The 22,430-nt window shown below is 48.0% G+C and overlaps 1 protein-coding gene and 1 pseudogene across 4 annotated transcripts; one reads left to right on the forward strand and one right to left on the reverse strand.

Moving 5' to 3' along the window:
- Positions 1–1,480: 1,480 nt before the first annotated feature.
- CHST6 (carbohydrate sulfotransferase 6) lies at positions 1,481–16,249 on the forward strand. 4 transcript variants are annotated; one of them, XR_014059158.1, is made up of 8 exons: positions 1,481–1,854; positions 2,361–2,528; positions 5,289–5,441; positions 7,958–8,123; positions 11,091–11,366; positions 13,267–13,342; positions 14,154–15,597; positions 15,775–16,249. XR_014059158.1 is itself a non-coding variant. In XM_081508631.1 (7 exons), the coding sequence occupies exon 7, from the start codon at positions 14,170–14,172 to the stop codon at positions 15,355–15,357; it is 1,188 nt and encodes a 395-aa protein (XP_081364757.1). In that variant the 5' UTR covers positions 1,481–1,854; positions 2,361–2,528; positions 5,289–5,441; positions 7,958–8,123; positions 11,091–11,366; positions 13,267–13,342; positions 14,154–14,169; the 3' UTR covers positions 15,358–16,249. The 4 variants fall into 4 exon arrangements, 2 of the variants coding, with proteins under 2 accessions (XP_081364757.1, XP_081364758.1); XM_081508631.1 differs by having other exon boundaries at positions 14,154–16,249; XR_014059159.1 differs by lacking the exons at positions 2,361–2,528; positions 5,289–5,441; positions 7,958–8,123 and having other exon boundaries at positions 1,771–1,854.
- On the reverse strand, positions 4,333–7,744 carry LOC145513742 (eukaryotic translation initiation factor 1 pseudogene; annotated as a pseudogene).
- Positions 16,250–22,430: the final 6,181 nt, after the last annotated feature.

Below are 22,430 nucleotides of genomic sequence, written 5' to 3' on the forward strand. Positions count from 1 at the left end.
GAGTTTTTGGTGGAATCCACATGGCATGTGAAAATCACAGGCTGGAAAATTACAACTGCTTCTGGTAAATACCAGATTGTTTACAGATCAGATGTTGGTGGCTTCTGAAGATGAACCACACTGTATAGTTGCAGGGAAAAGGCGGGAAATATACAGAAGTTTATCAGCTGGGCTGTAATCCATAGCTGTGTCAGGGTCCAAGACAATATTTGGCAGGGTGGAATCTCTTATCTTGCCAAATGATTATCCAGTTTCTATTTGAATCAGGTGAGGTCCCAGTATCTAAGAATAATAAAGCAATTAATAAAGCCTTCTTTCTTTCTCTTCATGTTCATGCTTTGTAAAAGAAGTTTTATTTTTTTGTGACCACATAAGTTCTAAATGCCTATGGGGGGAAACGTGTAATTACAGAAACCTAAAGAATGAGTTGTCTGTAAATTCCTCTCAGCATTCTGATACACATCCTTTTAATTTTTTTGTTGCTTTGTTTTTTTCTTTTACTCTCATAAACGACACTTCTATCAACCTTGCATATAAATCCTTTTTGTTAGTTTATTTCCTTAAGATAGAAATCATGATTTCAAGAAGCTTATGACCATTCTTAAGGATTTTAATTCATCTCGCCAAGCCTCATCCTGGAAAGAATGCACTAATTTATAGTTCCAGCGGCAGAGGTTTCTTTTTAGGTCCCACCACGGACTACGAGAGATCAGAATTCTCTATCTTGTTCAGATGCCTGGACTCTGTTATCTGTAGGGGAAATAACGTCTTTATTTACTGAAAGATACCCTGTATTTACCCGGACCTGCTGTCAAGCCGGAGTCTCTGGGTTGAGGCTAGAGAAGGGAGGAGACAGCCAGCTGCAGGCCCAGCTCCTGAGGGCCACCTGGTGTCCCGGCCCCTCGCAGCCCGGCTAGTGCCCGGGGCCCCGACATCCAGGTGACCCAGGCTTGGCTGGGACCGAGGCCGAGGGCTTGGGAAGCAGTTAGGATTCCTTTGGCTGCGAGGATGCCACCGAGAGTGAGCAGGGGCAAAATTAAGATTCGGTTTCTTTCACAAGGGCCTTTTGTGTTCCCAGGAGCCTCCCTTCTCTGGGGGTTGATTGGAGGGGGAAGCACTTTCTTGGTCAACGAGTGGGATGAGAAGCAACGCGGCGAGAGCCCCCTGACACCCCGCGCCGAGCCGTGCGCCCCCGGCCGCCTCCCCCCGGGCCCACCTGAGCCCTCCTCTCCGGGGCTCGCCCGCGCCCGCCGGGGGCGGCCGCCCCTCCCCCGAGGCGTGGCCCCTCGGCCCGCGGTGGGCAGGCTAGTCCGAGCCCGGGGGCCAACCGGCTTTTTCCTTCCTCCCCTCCCGCCCCGGCGCCCGCCCGCCCGCTCCGGGACCGCAGCCACGTCTGAAAGCGCCTCATTGTGCGCGCTCCGCTCCGGCCCGCGGCGCCGAGCGGCCGCACAGGTAGCGCGCGGCGCGGGGCCGGGCGCCCGGGGGACTCCGAGGCTGCTTCGTGTCCTGCCCCCCACGCCACCCCAGGACGGCTCCCCCAACATCCCATTCTTACGACACCTCTCTTTTTTTTTAGGGGACGCCTGCCGGGTTTCCAGCCCCCCGCCGCCTTGGCTCTCCAGGTGCCTCCAATATCTCGGCCCCCGCTTGCCAAGTCCACGCCTCTCGGAGCGCCCTCCGCCCCGGTGGCACGGGTGCCCCTTCAGAGCCGTGCGACCCTGCGGACTGTCCCGGCGAAGAGACAGCGGCCGCGGACCGAGCTTGGTGAAGGCGGCGTCAAGGAGTCTCGGCAGAGACTGAGGCCAGAGGCATCTGCCCCGCGCCGCGCCCCCGGGCCGGGACACCTCGCCTGGGGTACGTTGGTTCGTCCTCTCTCCGCGCCGGATGCCCACACCCTGGGCGGCCGGGGCCTCGGCCAGGGGCCCAGCTGGGGAGGCGGTGACCTTGCAGCCCCTCGTGGGCTGTGCCAGTTGGAGCTGAGGGTGGTTTTTATGAGAACGTGAAAAGGGCATCGCCCTTTGCCAAGTGCTGTTGGAAAGGGGCTTCCTGGGGCTTCAGCTCCACAGGTCACTTCTTGAGGATCCCTTGTCTCTTGCAACTTGAGTTGCAAAGGGTATGGCTTTCATTTAAAAAAAACAAACAGAAACACAAAAAAACTCTCCAAGAGCTTTTTCCACGGAACCCTGAAGGAAAAGCAGCTCGGGCAAGTGAATTCGGAACCAGATCCAGCTGAATTTGAGTCTGGGGGCCCCTGCTCCCAGCTGCTGGACTGTGGGCAGCAACAGAGACCGCCTCCCTGGGCCTCAGCGTAGGTGTCCAGCAGATGTTCACTCTCTTTTCTCTTCCCTCTTGTACTAAAGGCTCGAGGATGGGAAAAGTGAGGCCTCAAGAGCGGAAAAGGCTTGGCTGAGGTGAAGCCATGAGTGAGTGAGCCAAGTACCAGAGCTAATAAGAATAGCAGGCTGCTCGGTGAGCCTTGGCCATGCCAAGGGTTAGACTGTTCCATGTAGTCCTCTCCAGACTGCCTGGTAGGTGCTGTTAGAGCCTTCTTCTCAGAGTCAGCTGAAACCCAGACAGGTTATGAGTGACTGGCTCAAAGTCACACACCCCACTGGGTGTAGAGCACAATTTTAACCCAATCTGGCTTCAGAAGCCAGGCTTTCAGCCATGATTCACTATGTTCTACTTGGGATGTACAGCTTCCCTGGTAGCTCAGTTGGTAAAGAATCTGCCTGTAATGCAGGAGACCTCGGTTCGATTCCTGGGTTGGGAAGATACCCTGGAGAAGGGTGGCAACCCACTCCAGTATTCTTGCCTGGAGAATCCCATGGACAGAGAAGCCTGGCAGGCTACTGTCCATGGTGTCGCAAAATTTGGACACGACTTAGTGACTAAACCACTGCCACCCCCAATGCTGCCTAGGCTTGATTCTTTCTATTGCTAGGGGCTATTTTCTTTGAGTTTTCCTTATGCACAGGCTTTCTGTTGGATTCATAGAATACAGTTGTGACCCAGGATTTTTAAAAGATCCTTGAACAAATACTTTTCAGTAGACTATGTGCCAGACATTATCTGAGTCCTTTAATATTAATTCATTTAATCTTCAAATCGAGCCCATGAGTTGAGTTATATTATTTCCCCTATTTATAGATTTTTTTTTTAAAAAAGGAAGCAGAGAGAGATTAAGTAACTTGCTCAACTTGCTCAAGATCACCCAGTGAGTCATCAAGTAGAGTTCATACTCAGCCCTTGTGCTAACCCTACTACCTGGTATGAGAGAGACAGGGTCTGGCTTCTAGGCTAGTCAGGGGATTTAGGTACAGAAATGCATGAACAAGAGTATTCTTTGTAGTGATAGTAGCATTAACAAAGATTTCCCAGTATCACCTAATACTCGGTCCATGTTAAAATTTCTCTGATTACCTCCAAGATATCTTCTCACGCTGGGTTTGTGTGAATCAGAATCCTAACAAGGTCCACATGTTGTCTTTGGCTGTTTTGTGTTGTTTTCTTTTTTGTTGTTGTTGTTTCTGAAAATAAGTTTTATTTAAATAAGGGTTTAAATACATTACATAACATTAAAACTGAAGAGAGAGGGAAAAAAACCCAAAAATCAGTTTGTTACTTCACATGGCATTGGGCCGCTGTTGCTAGTGAGTTGCAAGCTCTACAGCTATGACTGATACATCGGTTTGAAATTTGTTCCCTTGTCAGAAGTTGAACTGATAGAAGGTTGGCCTCACCTTCTAGTTTAGGAATCAATTACTTAGGCTATGTCTGGTCAAAAAGACCTTGGTGGCAAGCCAGGTGTCCTGGCTCCTCACTAGAGGGCGGCTGCTCTAAGCTCTGCCCACTGGGTCACGTTGGAGACGGCAGGGGACCTTTCCCCAACCACCAAAGGCTCCCTCTAGCAGTACAGCCACCTCACCCATCCTCCATTCTCTGCTTCATCAAGGGCCGTCCAGGTGGTGACGTTCTCTCAGGACAGGGAGCTCTGCAGAGGGACTGCGGAGGGGCTTCCAGCCAGACATAGCCGCCTGTGATCTTGGGGCTCTGGACTTGGCTGAAGCATCACTGTTACTGCTTTGTTTCAGGCTGGGCACTGCCAGGCACCTCTGCTTGACCTCTGTTTAAATGAGGGACCCCAAGACTAGACAGCATGGCTCTGTTCAGTTTGTTGCATGAAGGAGTTCCACTAGTCCAAGTTAAAAGCAGACCCTAGATGGTAACATGATATAGGCTGAGAGGTTTTTAAGCTTGTGACAAGGGACAGAAGGGAAATTCTACTCATTGCAAGGAAATCCTCACTTAAGCTTCAGTGAGCCAAAACACTTAAAACCCATGAACCTTCAGCTGGTCGTCCTTAGCCAGTCCAGTCTTTACGAGGAACTGGCGTATGTTCTTGCGCTGGTCACCCTGTACCTGAATTCCTTCTTCATATTCCAGATGCTCAATTACAGTATCATTGCAGGCAAATTTCTTCCTAAATGCCTTCACTAGTTTCTTTTTGTCGTAATCATCAGCGATCCCCTGGACGGTAGTAAGGGTCTTCCTGCCATTTCTTCTTTGAGTCCTTATATGGATAAAATCCTCAGTGCCAGCAGGAGGCAGATCAGCACCCTTACTTGCAGCAGCAAAGGGGTCCAAAGAATGGAGGTTCTGGATAGCGGACAAAAATACGATTGGAAGTGGCTGCAGGAGACGGCGGGCAGGGGATACAGAGCCTTGGGAAGCAGCGTCAGGAAGCGAGGGGGCTCGAAAGGGAGGCTGCCGAGTCCTCAGCGGCAGCTCAGTGACTGGGCCAAGTTGTTTTCTTCTAAAATAGTCCCTTCCTTTTTTCTTTCCATGCCATTGGCTGGTAAAAATGATTTAGTCTTTAAAAAAATGATTTACTTTTTAAAAATAAATGAATCAAAATAAGAGATTAAGAAAAATAAACCATGGAGAAGGAAATGGCAATCCACTCCAGTATTCTTGCTTGGAAAATCCCATGAATGGAGGAGCCTGGTAGGCTACAGTCCATGGGGTCGCAAAGAGTCAGACACAACTGAGCAACTTCACTTTCACTTTCACATATAACTAGGTTCAAATATTTGTGTGTTTTTATATGTATATATACGTACATACAAATGGGTTGAATTGTGCTCTCCACAAAAAAATTCATATGCTGAAGTCCTAACTTCCAGCCTCTCAAAATATGACTATATTTGGAAAAAGGGTCTTTAAAGAAATTAAGTTAAAGTGAAGTCATTTGGTGGGCCCTAATCCTATATGATTGGTCTTTTAAGAGGAGGTTAGAGGAAAGATATTTACAAAGGGGTGATCATGTGAAGACACAGGGGAAAGATGGCCATCTAAAGCCAACGAAAGAAGCCTCAGAAGAAACCAACCTGCTGACACCTCTATCTTGGGCTGGCCTCCAGAGCTGTAAGAAAATAAATGTTAGTTGTTTTAGTCACCCGGTCTATGTACATCTATCTTCTTTCTCCTCCTCCTTTTCCTTTGTCTTTTACCTTCTTCCCTCATTAGTTTCAAAGGACAAATTTTTCTTGAGAAATAGGTACTTAATCTGTTCTTGCAAACTGCTTATATTTATTGGGGCTGTCACAGTGACAGTGGAAATAATGCAACACAATTCAGATGAATGACACTGTGTTTATCTGTCGGAAGTTTCATTAGAATATCTTCTTTGTATACCTTGGAACTTTCTCTGTGGTCTCTTGTCGTGTCATTTCAAGAGAATTTAGGAGATATCTGAGATTTTTAAATTATTGTATTAAAGTATAGTTGATTAACAAAAAAAAAACAGAAAAGAAAAATAAACCAGAGAACATTCCAGATGATCCCTGCATAAGAGGGCTCAGTCCACACCTAGGGGGGTGGTGCCAGAGAGGAATGTGTGAAACACGCACCCTCTATTCCCCCCGAGTGTTACTGCAAAGAAGAGGAGGAGTCCCAGACTTGGGGGCCCTCCAGCTGTCGGGTGCAGTGATTTAGACCAAGTTAGGTGTTGTGTAAGGTGTGCTTTGGGGGTTCCCAAAGTTCAGAGCCTTAGAAGAGGGTTTCTGTGTTGGTGTTGGCTCATCTGCTCTGAAATGCCCTCCACATGGCTCAAAACTCCTTTCCCAGACTAACTTGATTTCACTTCCCAGTAGATTCCTGCAGGCAGGTCTGGTTACTCCAGCAGCATCTGGGCTCTGTGACTGTAGCCTCCCTACCTCTGGCTGATGCCACACAGCTGCTCCCCAGGGCCAGCAGGGGAATGGCAGATGTGACCAGGGCTTAGGGCCAAGCACATCTTCCTCACCACCTGCCTCAGCCCAGAGCCCTGAGGCTGAGCATGGGGTTGGAGCCCTTGACAAAGGTCGCAGGTCGTTTTCCATCCCCCGCCCCTCTCCTCTAGCCACTAGGTACTCAGGTCAGCTGGAGGGTGGTTTGCGGGTGCCTCTGTCCCTGCAATAAAAGCTAAGTCAGCAAACTCCACCCAGGCCTCTTTGAATCGATGAAACAGAACTGATTGTTAATGATTGACGAAGTAAGAAAACAAGAAAAAAATGACCTGTACTCTGGCCAGAGAATAATAACCACCAGTATTCAGCACACATCCTTCTGGATTTCTTCCTATACTAAATCATTTTGGTTTTTGTTTGTTTGTTTAAGTAACAGCTTATTGAGATATAATTCACATTCTTTGAAGTTGTTTTAAGCGTACAGCTCACTGGTTTATAGTATATTCAGTCTTGTGTGTTAATCACCTGAAGGTTCATCCCTGTTGTAGCATATATCAGTGTTTTATTCCTTCTTATTGCCAGATAATATTCAATTATATGAGTACACCACATTTTGTTTATCCATTCATCAACTGATAAGCATATAGGATATTTCCACTTTGGGGCTGTTATGATTAATGCTGCTGTGAAAGTTCATGAGCACGTTTTTGTGTAGACATATATTTTTGGTTCTCCTGGATTTGTGTATTTTAGAGTAGAATTGCTGGATCACATGGTAACTGTATGTTTACTTGAGGGATGACCTGCTTTCCACAGCAATTCACTGTTTTACATTCCCACCACCAGCCTATGAGGGTTCCAGTTTCACCATATTCTCACTAACACTTGCTATTATCTGTCTTTTTTATTACAGCCAACCTAGAGGATGGGAAGTGGTATCCCAATGTAGTTTTGATTTGCATTTTCCTAATGACTGAAGCTATCAAGGATCTTTTCATGAACTTATAGATCATGTGTCCATCTTCTCTAGAGAAATAGCCACTCAAATCTGTTGCTTATTTTAAAATCAGGTTGTTTTTTTTTTTATTGTTCAGTTGTAAGAGCTCTTTATATATGGGTACAAGTCCCTTGCTATTTATATGATTTGCAAATATTTTCTCCCATCTGTGGATATTCTTTTGGTTTCTTCATGGTGTCCTTTGATATTCATGTATTTTTAACACACTGAATGTTTTGCTGTGTTTTTTTTCACTCAACATTATGTAGTGAAGTGCTCTAAAGTTAGACAGCTGGAGTTCAAATTCTGACTATTGCTGTGTGGGCAAGTTCCTGAACCTTTCTAAGCCTCAGTTTCCTCTTCTGTAAAATAGGGTAGCACATCAGACACACCTCATAAGATTGTTGTGAGATAATCCAGATCTGATCTTCAGAGGAAGACGAATGGGAAAGGCTTGGTCTGTAGGAAGCCCTCACAGGTGGTATTCCATGATTCCCACACCACCACAGGCATCCATCTTTCGCCTCTCTCGCCCCTTTCCTCCCTCGGTGCTTTTCCTGTCTCTTGTTCTTTTCTCTCTCCCTTCTCGTCTTTCCTCCTCTTTCTTGCCCTCCGCATCAGCCTTCTCTCCAACAGATACCCTGGGCTCCATCAGAGCTGGTTCGTCTCCAGGGGTGGCCTTTGATGCCTCAGGTCCACGCATGCCTCATCCGAAATCTCTTTCCTTTAGCTTTGGGATTCCTGAACAGAATGGCCTGCAGCTGATGCCAAATTGAGAGAAATCTGAGCCCCGGGGGTGGTGCCTAGGATTACCTTTCACTGCCTTAGACTCTGCAGGGCTGGGAGACGCTGGAGACAGAGGAGCTGCAGTCAAGGGCAGCCAGACCAGGCCTGCGGTGAGTCCTGCCCAGAGAGCAGATCCCTGTCCGCCCGCGCCTCCCCTGCAAAGCCTCCCCTGCCCTGCAGCTCAATGTTCCCATCTGCACATCAGATAGAATGGTGGCTCCTTCTCTGTCTCTCAGAGCAAGAGCTAGTCAGGGATGACTAGAAGCTATTGTAACATTAAGATGCTCAGCAGAAAGAAATACAGGACAAGTGGGGAATCACTCCCTTCGGATTTGGATCACAGAGTGCCTGATATCGATTCAGCAAATATTTATTAATATCTCACTCAGCCTTTGGGGCAATCCCTGACATGACACTTATTGTCTTACTCGGGCAGGATTCTTAACTTTTTTTTTTTAAGCAATTCAATGATCTTAATATTAGGTTATTTTTTATTTGAAAAAAATAAGATTTTTGCAATCTCTACCTCCTGAACTGTGGCATCAGGCTTACTTTATTTTTTTAAATGAGTGACTGAGCCCATATACTCTTTGCCTTATAGTTTGTAGGCACTGAATTTATGAGTATACAGCTAGTGTTTCTGAAATGACAGACATTAAAAAACTGTTCCTGTCAATGCAGGACCAGTTCCATGTTCTCCCGTGTGCCATGGGCAATGTGTCTTAGTGGCCTGAATACACAGAATCTCAGCTCTCTATTATTGGAAAGCTGATCTTGCTAATCTTGGATACAAAACAAAGTCCCTCCATGCCTTTTGATAAAACTGATTGGCATTTTCCTATGGGCTGTCATATTAGCTATTATTATAGAAAGCTCAGTCATGTCTGAGCTTTGCGACCCCATGGACTATACCCCGCCAGGCTCCTCTGTCCATGGAGGTTCTCCAGGCCAGAATACTGGAATGGGTTATCATGCCCTCCTCCAGGGGATCTTCCCAACCCAGGGATTGAGCCCAGGTCTCCCGCATTGCAGGCGGATTCTTTACCTTCTGAGCTACCAGGGAAGCCCATAGAAAGCAGGACAGAGCCCTTTTTCTTCCCTCCAAATTACTATATTTACAGAAACAATATAGTTCAGTTAGTAGAATACTTTCTTTTTTTCGGCTGTGCCTAGTGGCTTGCGGGATCTTAAGTTCCCTGACCAGGGATAGAACCCTGATCCTCAGTATGGAAAGTACCGAGTCCTAACTGCTGCACCACCAGGGAAGTCCTGACACTTTCCTCTTCACGTACTTCTCACTGAACTAAGCTTGTTTCAGATGCCTGGAGGCATCTAGTTATAACTTTACACTAATGATGTTCTGTATATAGTGAGGAGGAGGAGGGAATAAAAGAGGTTTGGGGAAATTCAAGGAGCAGTTCTGTGTAGATTGCATAGAATAGGGCAAGTACAAGTTGAAAATCCTGGGCTGTGACACTGTCAGCAGTATCTGGTTGTGAGAGGTCCAGGAAAGTACGTGTTACCAGGTTTTGCTTTCTTTAACAGAAAATCTGCCATGAATGGGGCTGGGTTCAGTGGGATGATTTCTTTTTTTTTTTCCTTGAGATACTGTACCTACAGCCTCTCTGGCCTTCCTCTGATCCTTGAACATGAAGTGCTCCTTCTCTCAGCATGTTCCCTCACACAGCCCTTTCCACAGTTATTCCCTGCTCAGCCATCACATCCGACTTCAAAAAGCGCTTGGCTAAGGAAAGACTTCTCTGCTTGCCCTTAGCTGCAGGCACTGTCCTTGCCCTTCATTACACTTCCTATCAGTTCGGTTCAGTCGCTCGGTCGTGTCCGACTCTTTGTGACCCCATGGACACTTCCCAGGCTTGTGGTTAAATGATCACTTGCTTCGTGGTGACCTTCTCAGCTAGAAATTAAGCTGAAGGCAGTGGCCACTTGTCAATATTTACTTTCATGCTTTGCACATAGTAGCCATGTAATAAATGTTTACAGAATGAATGAAATAGTACATGAACATACAATAATGAATTTCATATAAAATTTTAGGATATTTACAGAATTCTAGTATGTATATACTTTTTTCTTTTAGGTCTTATATACTTTAAAACTTTTATTTATTTTTATTTAACTATAGTTTAATACTGTTTCAGGTGTACAGCAATTATATATATATACTTTTCTCCAGTATAGATTATTACAAAATATTGAATGCAGTTCCCTGTGCTATACAGTAGGTCCTTATTATTTATTTTACATATAGCAGTGTATATACGTTAATCCCAAATTTCCAGTTTATCTCCCTCATCCCTTTGGTAACCACAAGTTTGTTTTCTATGTCTGTAAATCTATTTCTGTTTTGTAAATAAGTTCATTTGTATCTTTTTTTCTTTTTAGATTCTGCACATAAGTGACATCATATGGTATTTGTGTTTCTCTGTCTGACTTAGTATGATAATCTCTAGGCCCATCTGTGTTGCTGCAGATAGCATTATTTTATTCTTTTTATGGCTGGGAAATATTCTATTGGATATATGTACCTTATCTTCTTTCTGCATTCATCTGTTTATGGACCTTCAGTTGCTTCACAACAACAACAGATGAATATTGGTGTGCACATATCTTTTTCACTAGAGTCGTCTTTTCAGGTGTATGCCCAGGAATAGGATCACTGGATTATGTGGTAGCTGTATTTTTAGTTTTTTGGGAAATCTCTATACTCTTCTCCATAGTGGTGGTACCAGTTTAGTAATACAATTTCCACCAACAGTGTAGGAAGGTTCCCAAAAGGAGAAAACTCCACACACACAGAATTTTGTAAGACTTCTATGTATCACCTTTTCAAAAATTAGACAAATAATAAATATGTGCCTACAAAATATTACAAAGGATTCATAGGAGAGGCAGATGACCCTTCCAGAATGGGAAGCTTCATTGGGCAAAGCTTTAGGAGTGGGGCCACCCAGAGCCCCACACTGGGGGCCTGGCACTTGGATTCAGACCCCTGCCCTACCCCTGTACCAGCTGGGTATTCATGTCTCTAACCCCATTGCCTCAACTAAAACACACAGGATGAGAGAATAACATCCAATCAAGAAGATAAAACACACACCCCAGTGCCTGCCTGCCATATTCTTCCTCACTTGAGACCTGGGCCAGTTGGTGCTGTGCTGAATGTAAGGTGCCCTCTCAGAAAACTCCTAGCTGGGACCTGGATTCTCTGGACACCCTACGAGGGCAGGATGTTTCCATCTGCTTCCTAGTTCTTGAGTTCCAATCGGAGGATCACAACAGTTCCTGTATAGTGTGAGTCACTTAAGAAGACCCCTGGCATCCCTGGAGTGCAGGTAACAAGCATCTTGACCTGGGGGTAAGATCCTCCTTACCAGGGGAGGGCAAGGTGAGCCTGGGCAGCTGTGTTTGGGCCCAAGTATCAGGATCCTGTGTTCTGCAGGATCTCCTAGCCCCAGGGGAGAGGCCAGCAGCCTATGATCAGAAAGTGCCAGAAATCTTGAAATAAGTCCTGGGCTGGGGTCCCTTGCTGTCTCTCCAAACCTTGGGTCCTTCGTCTAAAAAATTGAGATCATTGGGAATTCCCTGGCAGTCCAGTGGTTGGGACGCCAAGCTTTCACTGCCAAGGGCCTGGGTTTGATCCCTGGTCAAGAAATTGGGAGCCCACAAGCCGAGTTCTATGGCCAAAATAAATAAATTAAACTAAATAAAAAATTGAGATCATAATGCCCACCTCAGGGGCTGCTGAGTTAAATCACCTAGCTATATGCGTCTTTAGTTGCTAAGTTGTATCTGACTCTTCACGACCCCATGGACTGTAGCCTGCCAGGCTCCTCTGTCCATGGGATTTCCCAGGCAAGAATACTGGAGTGGGTTGCTATTCCCTTCTCCAGGGGATCTTCCCAACCCAGGGATTGAACCTGCATCTCTTGCATTGGCAGGTGGGTTCTTTACCACTAAGCCGCCAGGGAAGCCCCAAATCACCTAGCCCTTCAGGTAATATATGTCAGTAAATAGGAGTTTGAGTTTCCTCCCTCTCCTGTACCCTGGTCTTGGGATGCACACCCTCGAGGAGAGGAGGTAACGTGTGCAGAGCAGGCGGGTGGCTGCTGTCCAGGTCTTCCAGGGGACCCAGGGGTGGACGTGGGATCCAGCAGGCAGGTCTGAACCGAGCAGGAAACAAGAGCTGTTGGCCATCCTGCAGGCTCCTGACAAGGGGGGAGTCAAGAGGGGGCTCTGTGCTCACAGTCTAGATGCCAGCTGCCCTCAGTGGTGACGTGGCCAGTGAAGGTGTCTCGGTGGGGAGCAAATGCTGTGAAAGGAAAGAGGAACCTTCCAGGTCCTTCCCTTCCCAAGCGGCTCATCCTTGAGATCACTGCAGGAAGGACAGTGCAAAGAGGAGAGAACTCTGGGGCCTCAGGCTGTGGGGGCTGGGCTCAGTGCTCCTTTCATTCCGTGGGACCCTCTATGGGACATTCTTTCTCAGTTAATTTGTATTGGAGTATAGTTGATTTACAACGTTGTGTTAGTTTCTGCTGTACGGCAAAATGAATCAATAATTACATCTATATCCACTCTTTTTTAGATTCTAGTCCCATATTGGTCATTACGAGTATTGTGCTATAGTAGGTCCTTGTTAGTTATCTATTTTATATATAGTAGTGTGTATATGTCAACCTCAGTCCCCCAGTTTACCCTTCCCCCTGCACCTTGGGACTAAAGGACTCAGATGTGTTTGGGGGCTGCAGGGGGCCTGGGAGATGCTGGGATTCCAAGCATAGGTGACCTCAGGGGTCTTCTCTGGGCAGAGACTTCCCGTGTTTCCTCCTCTCAGACACAGCTGAACACTACATCAGTAACATGGGGCATGTGTGGCACTTTACCAAGCCCTTTCCTCGTACGCGTTTGCAGCAGCATTCCTCTTGACAACCTTAAGGTCAAATGTTATCATCCCCATTTTACAGAGGAGGAAACTTGAGTCTTGGAGAACTTAAGTCATTTGCCACAGGTCTCCCAGCTCCTGAGTGGCACCAGAGAGACTCAAACCCAGCAGGAGAGACTTTCACTTCATTTCCCTCTGGGAAAACGTATCCAGGCAGCTCCTGGTCCCTGCCCAGCTCCAGCCAGGAGAAGGGCAACTAGACTCCCACCCGAGGGGAACTTCTGTCAGTCTGGGAAGACAGAGCCCTCCCAGCGTCCAGGGCCATCTGACCTAGCCCTCTCCTGCCTTCCCAGGCCCTGAAAAACCCCCAGGCCTCTCCCATGGATCTGTGATCGAGGTGGGCAGCCCTCCCAGCAGCCTGGGACAGCAGTAAGTAACCTCAGCATGGAAAGGGGCCTGACTCTGTCCTCATCTCTCCCCTTCTCTGGCTCCATCCTACCTCTCCCTTAACTGGTTTCTTCTGCCAACTCCCACCAATCCAGAAGGATATCCTCCCTTGGGAATGCATGCTTCCTGCAGGACTTCACTCTCCATGAGTGAGAGCAACACTTGCTGTTCTTTGTCTATTCATTTTCAATAGCAAAAGTAATATCTGGTTATTTAAAAAGTCAAACAATGCAGAAGCACACTACGCAGAAAGGGCAGGTTTTCAGTTAGGCGAGTTCATACATGCCCCAGCCCTCGGGGCTCATCCCAATACTCCAGGACCAGGAAGAATCCCCTTTTACAGACGGGTGAACTGAGGCACAGTGCAATGAAGCTTTTGGTCCGAGATCATAGGCTAGGAAGTAGTGAAGTTGGGAAGGCTCTGCTAAATCACCCAGCAAGCTATTTAGGTAAACAACCTAAAATTGTTCCCCTATAAGGAATTTTGAGCAAAAAGCAGGACTTCCATCTTACATATATGTTCCCCCTGGAGAAAGAAAAGGGCTGGGGAAGAGAAAGAGAGACAAAGGAAGAAAGAGTGCCCATAGTCGCGTGCACCTGGCCTTTGGCTCTGCAAAGACTGGATCATGGCCCATGCCTTCAAGTCGCACTCCTGACTTGGGAGGTCCCCAGTGGGGTGGTCTCCCTGGGGTGGTGGGCAAGTACCAGGGCTGCTCCCCGGCAGCCCCAGACGGGATGTGGGATGGGCGAGCAGCCCCTGGTGCCCGAGGGCTACTGCCTGCTCCCTCTGCAGGTCTCCAGCCGGCGGCATGTGGCTGCGGCGCGTCTCCAGCACGGCGGTGACCGCGCTCCTGCTGGCGCAGACCGGCCTCCTGCTCTTCCTCGTCTCCCGGCCCAGACTGCCGCCCCCAGCGAGCAGCGAGGAGCGGGTGCACGTGCTGGTGCTGTCCTCGTGGCGCTCGGGCTCGTCCTTCGTGGGCCAGCTCTTCAGCCAGCACCCCGATGTCTTCTACCTGATGGAGCCCGCGTGGCACGTGTGGGCTGCGCTGTCGCAGGGCAGCGCCCTGGCGCTGCACATGGCGGTGCGCGACCTGGTGCGCTCGGTCTTTCTGTGCGACATGGATGTGTTCGACGCCTACCTGCCGTGGAGGCGCAACCTGTCGGACCTCTTCCAGTGGGCGGAGAGCCGGGCGCTGTGCTCGCCGCCGGCCTGCAGCGCCTTCCCGCGCGGCGCCATCAGCAGCGAGGCGGTGTGCAAGCCGCTGTGCGCGCGGCGGCCCTTCGGCCTGGCGCAGGAGGCCTGCCGCTCCTACAGCCACGTGGTGCTCAAGGAGGTGCGCTTCTTCAACCTGCAGGTGCTCTACCCGCTGCTCAGCGACCCGGCGCTCCACCTGCGCATCGTGCACCTGGTGCGCGATCCGCGCGCCGTGCTGCGCTCGCGCGAGCAGACGGCCAAGGCACTGGCGCGCGACAACGGCATCGTGCTGGGCACCAACGGCAAGTGGGTGGAGGCCGACCCGGACCTGCGCGTGGTGCGGGAGGTGTGCCGCAGCCACGTGCGCATCGCCGAGGCGGCCACGCACAAGCCGCCGCCCGCCCTGCGCGGCCGCTACCGCCTGGTGCGCTTTGAGGACCTGGCGCGGGCGCCGCTGCCCGAGATCCGAGAGCTGTACGCCTTCGCGGGCCTGAGCCTCACGCCCCAGCTCGAGGCCTGGATCCACAACATCACGCACGGCGTCGGGCCCGGCGCGCGCCGCGAGGCCTTCAAGACCACGTCGAGGGACGCGCTCAACGTCTCACAGGCTTGGCGCCACGCCCTGCCTTTCGCCAAGATCCGCCGCGTGCAGGAGCTGTGTGCCGGCGCGCTGCAGCTGCTGGGCTACCGGCCAGTGTTCTCCGAGGACGAGCAGCGCGACCTCAGCCTGGACCTGGTGCTGCCGCGCGGCCCGAGCAGCTTCAGCTGGGCCTCGTCCACTGCAGAGCGCCCCGGGCCGTAGCGAAGGCCCCCAGCTGGAGCTGGCGGCCACCAGGCCCTGGAGACCCACGTGTGGTGCCGAAAGGGCTGGGCACGCGATGGCCTAGAGTTTGGGAGGTCCCGCCTGTAGCAGGCCAGGACCGAGTTCCCAAACTTGTTTCTTTCTGCCCACTCCTCTTTCTTTCGAGTCCTCTTTAGGAGCTGAATGGTTTCCCCCGGCGGCTCAGCAGTAAAGAATCTGCCTGCGGTGCAGGAGACGCAGGTTCGATCCCTGGGTGGGGAAGATCCCCTGGAGGAGGGCATGGCAACCCACTCCACTATTCTTGCCTGGAGAATCCTATGGACAGGGGAGCCGGGTGGGCTGCAGTCCATGGGGGCAAAGAGTCAGAGGTGACTGAAGTGACTAAGCAACAGTACTCAGGAGCTGAATTCCCGACAGGAACACTCTTCATGGAAAGCAGACTGGTTCCCCCACTTCTGGGCACAGGGAATAAGTTCAGATGACTTGGCTCCTTCTCCAGCACTTTCTTTCCCTCTCAGTCTCCCTCAGGATGTGTCATCCTGCAGCTGAGAAGGCTGGCCCAGTCCTACCTGGGACTGGAGGGGTACTGTGGCCAGCTGGCCCCTGAAGTCAGTACATCTCCCCCTCCACGGCACCCCCCCCCCAGACTCTGTTCCCCCAAATCCTCTGGCACCACGTGCCAACAAAGCCAATGCTTTTATCTTCATCTGTATCTTCAGCAGGAAATCAGCCAAGCCTCTATCTTGGGGTCTCCCCTTAGTCTCTCTCTGACCCAATCTCCCAGGAGCCCACAGGACCCCATCACCTGCCTAAGTAAGGTGAACCTTTGATTTGTCCTGATGGGAAAGCTCCTACTTACAGAAATAAACATATTTAACCTGTATGATACAAATTAGAGTTTACAGTCTGTAAAGTTGGAGAAGCAAAATGCAAACGTGAAGGGACTTGTCCAAGGCTACAGGATGAGGAGGAGGATGAAGAGAGGGAGGGGGCTTTGCTCTGGGACCACAGTGGGGAGGAGAGGGTGCATCAGGCTTGCAGAGACTTGTCTCCTGGACAAAGAAGGGTCAGGTTTTCCCATCCTGTTTGCTCAAGGGCTCAGCACTCGGCGGTGGCTAGGACCGCAGCTGTGAGGTGAGATGTGGGAAGTGGTAAACTCGGGGTTCAGAGTGCAGAATCTAGGGAGCTTCCTGGATAAGCCTGGAGGGAGGCAATGAGCAGGCAGAGTGGAGGGAAAGAAGGCTGGGCAGGCCCGGGCAGCAAGCCAGGCAGAGCGTGTGGCAGAGCAAGAGGCTGGCAGCAAGATCAGTGCCTGGAGGGCAAGTCACGGGGTGGATGTAACTAGATAAAGCCTGCCAGGAGCTTGGAAGAAAAAAGGCTCTAGGGTGGTTGTCCTCTTGTGGTCCTTATGTGCCAGGCCCTGGAGGAGAGCAAAATATGATTCCTAGCTGCAAGCTACAACACCTGGCTCTGCCGGCAAAGGGTCTTATGAAACAGAGGCTGGATTTTAAAAATGGAGGTGCGGGGTAGGCAAAGGGGGAGGATGCTGGATATGTAAGAGCTAGTCTTGAATTCAGGAAATGAAAGTGAACAAGTGCCCAAAAAATGTTGAAAAGGAGGGAAAAGGGTCACAGAACCTCTGGGAAGGACAGGAAAGCAAATTGGAGTCCACGCAAATAGAATACCCATCACACCGGAATACAGAGCTGGTCTGGGGAGTGACAGTTGCCACCAGAACTTAGCCCGTTCCCGCTGGGAGCGAGGGAGCTGCCCTCACTCAGGCCATCCGTCACCAGGAGGGATTCTGGAGGTTGCTGGCTTCCTCTTCTCAGCCTGGGTGTGGCCTTGGATTGGTGGGACCTGAATTGTAGACCCATGTCCTCACTGCAAAGCAGGCAGGTCAAGGGCAATCTGGCACTTTCCATTTCTTTCCTCGAAGGGAGCAGATGGATACTGACCTTGAAGCCGAAACTTCAGGATGCCTCAGGGACCCATCTAGCTGTAGAAACTTTGGGCCCCATAAAGCCTCCATCTGCCCCTTCTCACAATCGAAGAAGGTATTTAAAAGGCAGACTTTATTAATGACTTAGGCTAGGGTCACAATGGCTTAATATAGGGGTTGGAACTCAAACTTACATCTTTGACTTCAATGCTTATGGTTCTAACAAGTAAACTTAACTGAGGATGGAGCAGAAGACTCCATCACAGGCTTCAAAAGCCAGGTCATTACCCAGAGATGTGGGTCTCTGGGTGTCAAGGAGCTGTCCTGACATTTTGGGTTTTTTTTGTTTTCAGTTTTATTGAGGAAGAATTGACATACATCATTCTATAAGTTTAAGGTGTACAGCGTGATGGTTTGACTTACCTATATTGGGAAATGATTACCATACTATGTTTAATTAACATCAGCCATCTCAGATAGAGACAATAAAAAGAGGAGAAAAGCGCAATTTTTAAATTTCTAAATGTCATGAGAGGGAATTCTCTGCCTTTCCAGTGGTTGGGACTCTGCGCTCTCACTGCCAAGGGCCTGGGTTCAGTCCCTGATGGGGGAAACAGGATCTTGCAAGCCACATGGCATGGCCAAAAATAAAATGAAAATGTTCTCAGAGATGGAGATTTAATGCCTCCACCTCTTCTCATCTTCTCTCCAAAATTTTATTGTACTTTTAATTATATAACTGACTTACAGTGCTACATAAGTCCCAGGTGCACGACATAGTGATTCGATATTTTCAAATGTTGCAAAATGATCGCCTCTGTCCTGGCATTGAGCTGCAAACATCTCAAGGTGGGCAGTGGGCTGGGGTGATGGGGCCCCTGCCACCGGCGCCTTTGCTCCCCATATGTGGCCCCCCACCCCACCCCAGGATAGCCTCTGGGGATAAAAGCAGACTCCTGGCCCCACCTAGAAGGAGCACATGGTTAAGTGGAGGAGTCAGCCAGGAAATCTGCAACGTGGTATGTTCGGGCAAAGAAGGTTCAGCCAGAGGTTCATGGTGCCAGAGGCTGACATGCAGTCACTGATCCTTAGTGGGATCCAGGAAGGCATTTGGGCTGGGGCTCAGAGCCCAGCCTGATACTGGCATCCACAAGTTTCGTTTGTCCCTGCCAGGGTCACAGATTGTCTCGGCGACAGCACAGTGAATGGCTTTTGCTGTGTGACTCACTTCTTCTCACCTGTCTCCCGAGGTTCCAGGATGCCAATGACTGGCTCTCAGATGTTGCCGCCTGCATATGGGGCCTTCTGGACAAGTCTCTGCAAGAGCTGCAGGGCGCAGCAGGTTTCCAGCAAGCCCCTAGGTGAACCCAGATAAGATTTCAGGACAAAGACAGACAGTGTGCAGTCCAGTGTTTTCATGAGTTAGCCCTGGGTCAGGCCCTGGAACAGAATAGTCACAGCCTTTGCTCTGGTGGGGAGTTCCGACGCTAAATAAAAAGTCGTATAAATAAATATGCAACTGTTGATGTGCTCTAAGAATAAATAATAAGAATGGGTAGAGGGTGGCCTACTTTACTGTGGAGAGTCACAAATGTAGAGGAAAACATTTTTGAAGAGGAAATACTTGGTTCAAATAAAGGATGGATAGGAGTTCATTGAGCAGGATGAAGAGGCAGAGAGTGATTGAGGGATTGGTCCCCTTGGAATCAAGTTTCCTTGACAAAATAAAAGACTCACTGCTGGGAATCCAAGCTTGTGGTGGGAGAGGACCCCAGGAGATGACTGAGTTTGTGTGTCTATAGTAAAGATTCCTAGAAATAGAACTGCTGGATCAAAGAGCATCCACCTTTTAAATGTGAAATTGCCAAATCACTTCAAAAATGAAGTACCAACTTATACTCTCTGGAATGGTGTCAGGAATGCCCTTGTCACCCTTTTCTACTGAGCGCCCTCCATCATCTATAAAGAGATAAATAAAAATCATTTTCATTTTTACCTACCTAATGGAATATTTGGGCTTTCCTGGTGGCTCAGATGGTAAAGAATCTGCCTGCAATGCAGGAGACTCAGGTTCAGTTCCTGCAATGGCAACTCACTGCAGTATTCTTGCCTAGAGAAGTCCATGGACAGAGGAGCCACAGTCACAAAGCAACACACGTAAACGTCTACAGTGCTACTAGGAACAATCCTGTCTGTGTCTCCTGGTGCCAGTGCTGTAGGATATTTACCTAGGAGCTAAATAGCTAGATCATGAGTATCTTCATTCAACATTATTCTAGATGGTTGTTATCTATTTATGGGCTTCCCAGGTAGCTCAGTGGTAAAGAATTTGCCTGCAATGCAGGAGACATGGGTTTGGCCCCTGGGTCAGAAAGATCCTGACCCTGGAGTTTCCTCCTGGAGGAAGAGATCACAATCCACTCCAATATTCTTGCCTGGACAATCCTACAGACAGGGGAGTCTGGTGGGCTACAGTCCACGAAGTCCCAAAGAGTCAGACACAACTGAGCGCGCATGTATGTTTATGCCTCCATAGTTCCAGCTGCTCTACAACCTCAGTAACAATCAGCATTCTCAGACTTTTAAATTTTTGGCTGTTGGGTGGTTGACAAGTGACATCTCATTGTGATTCATTTTGTGTTTCACTGATCAATGAGGTTAAGCATCTTTTCCTATTAATATTTTTGTCAGCCACTTGTATTTCTCTTTGCTGAAGTACCTATTCAGGTCTTCTGTTTGTCATTATTGATTTTTAGAAGTACTTTATATGTTCTGAATGCCACTCCTATGTCAGTTATTTGTATTTCAGATATTGTCTCCCCATTTGTGACTTGTCTTTATATTTTCTTTGTGATAACCCTTGTATAACACAAGGCCTTAAAGTAATTAAATTTACCCATTCTTTCCTTTATGGTCTTTGCTTTTTGTATCTAGTTTAAGAACTCCTTTACCGTCATGGACATAAAGATACTCGACATTGTCTTCTGAAAGTTTTATAGTTCTTCATCTCACTGTAAGTAAAACAGAGGTGGTGGGTGGCTAAAAAATACACACACACATACCCACACCAAGTTTTTGTTTCCTTTATATATGCTTCATAATTTTCTTGTAAGTTTGTGTTCTTCCTGGAGTTGGATTGTTTTTCAGTTTTTTTTCTCCCACTGAGAGAAGAAACAGTACCTTCTTCACCCTGTTCTTAAAATTGTGAGATTGTTAGCCAGTTTGTCTGTTGCTGAAATAAATTTCATTATTTTTCCTGAGGATATTCTTCCTTCTGTTCTTATCTGGTTAGGTGGCTACTAGTAGTGTTGCACAGAAGTCAATCTAAGACTCCTGGTTAAATCCACTATTTTTTTTTTTTTTTGCCCTTCTTTCTCTTAGTCATCAGTCTTTAACTTCATTGGAGTACATACTCAGCTTCCCTTAGAAAGGTCATGTAAAAGATACATTTTCTGAGTTCTGCAAGTCTAAATGTCTTTTTAGAAATTTCTAAATTCACAATCTGACTGAGGATAGAATTCTAAATTCGAAATAATGTTTCCTGATATGATGCATCATTGATTGTTATATAATCTTAAAATAATTGGTTTCTTCCACTTCTTTTACACTCTGCTAGTCTGGGAAATGTACCAAAAGACAGCATTGTTAAATATTTTATGACTTTAAAAAATGCTTACTGTTTTTGTTTTAGAAAAGTTCTTGGTTGAGGCAAAATCCCAGTTGTAGTGTTAAGAGAATTGGTATCAGAAAGCTTCAAATACCAAGGCTTTCAAGAGGGAACTCTAATTAACAATGTTGCTAATGTCCTTGAATTAGAAGGAAAACATAATGTATTTTGTATTCAATGCTTTTTAATGAACTCTTGAATAACACAAGGTCTTAATTAAATTTACACATCTTTTCCTTTATGGTCTTTGCTTTTTATGTCTAGTTTAAGAACCCCTTCACTATCATGAGACAAAGATATTCAACGCTGTCTTCTGAAAGTTTTATAGTTCTTCATCTCACTATAAGTAAAACAAGGAGGTGGTGGGTGTCTAAAACACACACACACACACACACACACACCAAGTTTTTGTTTGCTTTATATTTGCTTCATAATTTTTGCAGGTTTGTGTTTTTCCTGGAGTTTGTATTGTTTTTCAGTTCTTTTATTGAAATATAGTTGACCAACACTATCTTGTGCGTTTCAGGTGTACTACATGGGGACTTTCCTGTAGCTCAAACGTAAAGAACCTGCCTGCAATGCAGGAGACCAGGGTTCGATCCCTGGGTTGGGAAGTTCCTCTGGAGAAGGGAATGGTAATCTACTCCAGTATTCCTGTCTGGAGAATTCCATGGACAGAGAAGCCTGGCAGGCTATAGTCCATGGGGTCACAAAGAGTCAGGCTCGACTGAGGGACTAACACACACACACATAGAGATATGACATCTGTATAGATTGTGAAATGGTCACTACAGTAAGTCTAGTAACCATCTGTTCCCAGTCATTACATTATTGACATATTCCTTACGCTGTACACAATCCTTTTTAGTTTCTTTTTTTTTTTTTCTTTTTTTTTTTTTTCCTTTTTAGTTTCAAGTGAAGTTTTCTCCCAAAATCGTTTTCCTTCCAAATATTGAAGGTATTGCTGCATTGTCTTCCAGCTTCTCTCACTTGGTTGCTGAACCATCTGATTCTCATTGTCAGATGCATATGTATGTAGGTATTTATCTTTCTACCCACCTACCTACCTCTATGTGTATCTACCTGTCTGCCTATCCATAACCTATCATCCATCTATCTACCTCCCTCCCTTCCTCTGTGCGTGGCCTACTTATTCGCTTCAGTCGTTTTGCGACCCCACGGACTGTATAGCCCGCCAGCCCGCCAGGCTCCTCTGTCCAATGGAGTCTCCTGGCAAGAATACTGGAGTGGGCTGCCATGCCCTCCGCCAGGGGATCTTCTCGACCCAGGGATCGCACCTGTGTCTCCCGCATTGCAGGCGGATTCTTGACCACTAGCGCCGCCTGGAAAGCCCCTCTCCCTCTCTATCTATATGTAATCCCACTCCCTTCTTCTAGGTGGCGCTGCAGAGAAGGACAGAGCCGAGCGCGCCCCAGCGGAGCAGGAGCGAATTCTCCAGTAGGG

The sequence above is a fragment of the Giraffa tippelskirchi genome, chromosome 7, assembly GCF_054371585.1.
Source record: "Giraffa tippelskirchi isolate mGirTip1 chromosome 7, T2T-mGirTip1v1.2.pri, whole genome shotgun sequence".
Taxonomy (NCBI): domain Eukaryota; kingdom Metazoa; phylum Chordata; class Mammalia; order Artiodactyla; family Giraffidae; genus Giraffa; species Giraffa tippelskirchi.